At 40.9% G+C, this 4,283-nt stretch overlaps 1 protein-coding gene across 1 annotated transcript; it reads right to left on the bottom strand.

Annotated features, from left to right (window-relative positions):
• Positions 1-2,501: 2,501 nt before the first annotated feature.
• Positions 2,502-3,894, bottom strand: IFNB1 (interferon beta 1). The gene has a single exon (XM_050761352.1). It carries the CDS (start codon positions 3,268-3,270, stop codon positions 2,707-2,709), a length of 564 nt encoding a protein of 187 aa, XP_050617309.1. The 5' UTR covers positions 3,271-3,894; the 3' UTR covers positions 2,502-2,706.
• Between the last annotated feature and the right edge of the window lie 389 nt (positions 3,895-4,283).

Raw genomic sequence — 4,283 nt, 5'->3', positions numbered from 1 at the left:
TTATCTATGAAGGTCTGGCCACCCCATGTTTTTTACCCCATACTATTTCAAACATGAGCCCGGGCTCTTTCTGTGATTTGTACACGGAAGTTCTATGCACATAAAGACTTTTCGTGGGAGCCATTTTTATTGAAGTTTTGGAGATGATGGCGGACAGATTTTCAACACATCAGCACACACAATTTGACACCGCACATGAGCTACCCTGTTCGGAAAAGTTCTTTTTTCATCCCCACCAGCAGAGGTTTTCACTGTCTGCCTTGTTCCAAGTAGTGTCACAGTTCCAGAGCTTTGGGGGATTTCTGTCTGTCTCCTTTCTCCTTAAAAGCAAGCTGACACACAAAATGTGCTATTAGTATTTTACTGTCTTTCCTGTTGCCACACCCATAACCTCAAGATCTCACTAGATATTGAGTGAAGCCTCATTAGATATTTTTCTACAGACGCATTAGATATTTTTCTAAACAAAGAGTGTTTTTCTTACGAGGTATTCTGGTGCCAGCCAAAATAATATTATTATTTTACTTTGTTCCTCATGCCTAGTCATCGGTTCAGCACATGCAAATGTACACCTTTGGGCTAGTCGCCTTCATTTTTATTGGAATTAATTTTAATTGTTATTTATCTTCTACTGGTTATGGACATATTTTTGGCATTCTGGATGGGCTGACATGCTAAGCTGTGACACAGTATTTCTAATTCTGCAGAAGTGGCCTCTCTCCTGTCATTCTTGTCCCCTCATGGAGGTACAGCAGGTCTTTTCAAGAACTTGCCAGTTTCTGGGCCAGTTTAGCAGTTTAGCCCAGAGAAAGCAGCAGACAATAGGGGCCCCTTGCTGAGAGAGATTTCTTTAGCTTCCTCTTCGCTGCTCTACACACTGCCTGGACTCTGCATTGCTACTTGCTCATCTTGTCCTTGACTCCTAGAAAAAGGGGAGTTCGGCTACAGAAGGGCTTTTGGCAGAGCCGGTGTGGAGAGCTGGGGGAAGGGTGAAGCTTGAGGGGGGCTTGACTGGTTTGAGTCAATGGCAGCAGGCCCCGCAGGATGACATTTCTTGTTTGCATAGCCCGTGTGCTACCCGCTTTGAACCGGAAGGGGGAGACTTGAGTTCATTGTCTATACAATAGTAGCTTGTCTGGAACTCTTAATGAACAGATTACTTCTCCTGAAAGCTGCTTCTTTTAAAAGGAACTCAGATTTCTATACTGCTCTAGGAAAAAATGCCCAGATACAAATAAAGGCTTTTATGATTCTTCCCTTTGAACTTCTTTTTTAAATCTCCACTCTACTAGAGAGTGAATGAAATCACTATGTGACCATAGGCAGTTACTAAATTTCTTTGAGATTTAGTTTCCTCTCCTATAAAATGGCAATAACGTACTTGTGCCTACCTGAGGGGTGCTTGTGGAGAAGATTAAGTCCAATTACCTACATAGGAGCTCAGCACAGTGCCTATTTCATTAGAATCTCTCAGTAAACAGCAACTGTTAATGGCAGTAATCGCCATTATAACCCAAGTTCCTGAGTTTCGGTACAAAGACAAAAACCTAACCAGTCGGCCCATGCTGACCAGGTGCCCAAAGAGCTCCTAGAAAACCTTGATGTTTTCCTGATGTAAGCCCTGGGAAAAATTAATGCCCTCTCTATCCCACCTAAACTTCCCTTTCTCCTATGTTCCCTGGCTTTTTGCTTGGTTTGAAGCCAGACTTAAACTGCTGCACCTTTCATTTGGCTTTAGGGACTATGTGGCGTCCGCAATGCAGAGTGACAGAAACTGGACAGGACATACCTGGAATTCTGTATGAACAAGGCAGTGGGGACCGGAAGCAGACTTACTTTTTTGAAAAAATGGGGAGAAAACTAATCACATGGCTAGGGTATAAAAAGGGTGGTTCTTCCTCTGATGCCTGTGCCATACCAGCAGACAGAGACCCACGCTCCCCTAAGATACCCACACATCTTGGCTGTCCCATGAAGAGCAGAATAAAGAGATTGCTGCTTAATAGTGTCATGGAAGTAAGTGGGACTTCTCACACTTAAGCTTGCAGGGATGGTGGGGAGCACATAATTATTTTAAAATCTTTCCAGGAGCAAAGTATCCCCCAGATAACATGGGGAGGTTAGGGAGAACACAAAAGCTGACATATTCCTCTGGCTATTCCTGATGGCCAGCTCAATTCTCACTTTCTGAGCAGAGAATCTGGAGCACACAGCAGGAGCAATGGGAAGCCCAGGTTTAGTTCCAGACCCTCCTGCTTGCCTCTTCTCTCTTAGTCCCATAGCAATTCATACATATTTATTCCCCCATAAGGATCAGGTCCCCTTATTGTCTCTTACCTTGTATATTCCACATGGCTTTCTTGAATTTTACATTCCTTAAAGGCAGGGGCCAGAAACTATACTACTTTGCAGGTATATTTTAAAAAGAACAACTAATAGGTACTCAGCAATTTTATAATATGGATGGTTATATAAATCAAAATGAAATTAAAACTGCCATATTGAATTATGCATCAAAAATAATTTATTTTCCAAAATAAAGTTTAAATAAAAAATAAAAATAACTCATAATTTAATAAAAATTTTAAAGTCTTCTAGTGTTCTTTCATATGCAGTACATTAGCCATCAGTCACTTAAACAGCATCTGCCGGTTGAAGAATGCTTGAAGTAATTGTCCAGTCCCAGAGGCACAGGCTAGGAGATCTTCAGTTTCGGAGGTAACCTGTAAGTTTGTTAATGAAGAAAAAGTTCCTGAGGATTTCCACTCTGACTATGGTCCAGGCACAGTGACTGTACTCCTTGGCCTTCAGGTAATGCAGAATCCTTCCATAGTATCTTTTCAGGTGCAAACTGCTCACGAATTTTCCCCTGGTGAAATCTTCTTTCTCCAGTTTTTCTTCTAGGATTGTCTTCAGATGGTCTATCTGATGATAGACATTAGCAAGGAGGTTCTCCACAATAGTCTCATTCCAGCCAGTGCTAGATAAATCTTGTCTGAAAATAGCGAAGATGTTCTGGAGCATCTCATAGATGGTCAATGCAGCGTCCTCCTTCTGGAACTGCTGCGGCTGCTTAATTTCCTCAGGGATGTCAAAGTTCATCCTGTCCTTGAGGCAATATTCAAGCCTTCCATTCAATTGCCACAGGAGCTTCTGACACTGAAAACTGCTGCTTCTTTGTAGGAATCCAAGCAAGTTGTAGCTCATGGAAAGAGCGGTAGTGGAGAAGCACAACAGGAGAGCAATTTGGAGGAGACACTTGTTGGTCATGATGAGAACAGGAACAGTGTCGCCTACTACCTGTTGTGCCAGAGCGAAGGCTTCGAAAGTTTGCAGTTAGAATGTCCTTTCTCCATGGGTATGGCCTATTTATATGACCTGGTCCTCTCTCTATTCAGAGGAATTTCCCACTTTCAGTTCTCCCTTTCAGTTTTCCTATGTCATTTGCATATGTAGTAGTTTCTAAAACTCTTTATTTAAACTCCTATCTTATATTATATATATTAGAAAAAAAGATATACAAACAGTAAGATTTTCTAATGTTTTTTAAAGTTTCAGTGAATGACTAAAGCAAATTGTGAAAAAAGACTTGGGAGAAAACAAAGGAAAGCAAATGGCCTGAGAATTCAAGAACCTCAAAACAGCCAAAAGATAAAGTTGGTCCTCCCTATCCATGGGTTCTGTACCCGTGGATTCTACCAACTGTAGATGGAAAATATTTTTTAAAAATACAATAAAAATAATAATACAACAACAAAAATAATGTAAATTTTAAAGATACAGTATTACAGCTATTTATATAGCATTTATATTGTATCAGGTATTATAAGTAATCTAGGGATGATTTAAAATATACAGAAATATGTGTGCAGATTATATGCAAATACCACATCATTTTATAAGGAAATTGAGCATCCTCTCATTCTGTTGAGGCAGCAGGATGGTGATCCTAGAACCAATCTTCTTCGGATACTGAGAGACTGAGAGATACCTAGATTTACTGAAAAGCCAATCAGGGAATAGTAGCTGAAACTAGAAGGAGTTTTGCCGAATATGATAATAGGTTACTGTGAGAGGGCCTTGGAAACTTCTGAAAGGCACTGGAATAGTCTAGGGTATAAGAAATTTTCAAATCAACCAGTCACAGCCCTTTTTGGATAGGATCCTACACAGAGGAGAAACTGCCACAAGTGGAATCACACTTCAGCAGGATATAAACAACAGAGACAAGGATAGAGAAGCCCCAACCAGGGTGGGATGGAGAACTCAGAAGGCAGGCTACT

The sequence above is a fragment of the Macaca thibetana genome, chromosome 15 (assembly GCF_024542745.1).
Source record: "Macaca thibetana thibetana isolate TM-01 chromosome 15, ASM2454274v1, whole genome shotgun sequence".
Taxonomy (NCBI): Eukaryota; Metazoa; Chordata; class Mammalia; order Primates; family Cercopithecidae; genus Macaca; species Macaca thibetana.
This window is presented reverse-complemented; position numbering and strand designations above follow the sequence as displayed.

Excerpts from the sequence above, each read along its gene's own strand:
- IFNB1 (XM_050761352.1), bottom strand. The coding sequence starts at position 3,270 with ATGACCAACAAGTGTCTCCTCCAAATTGCTCTCCTGTTGTGCTTCTCC.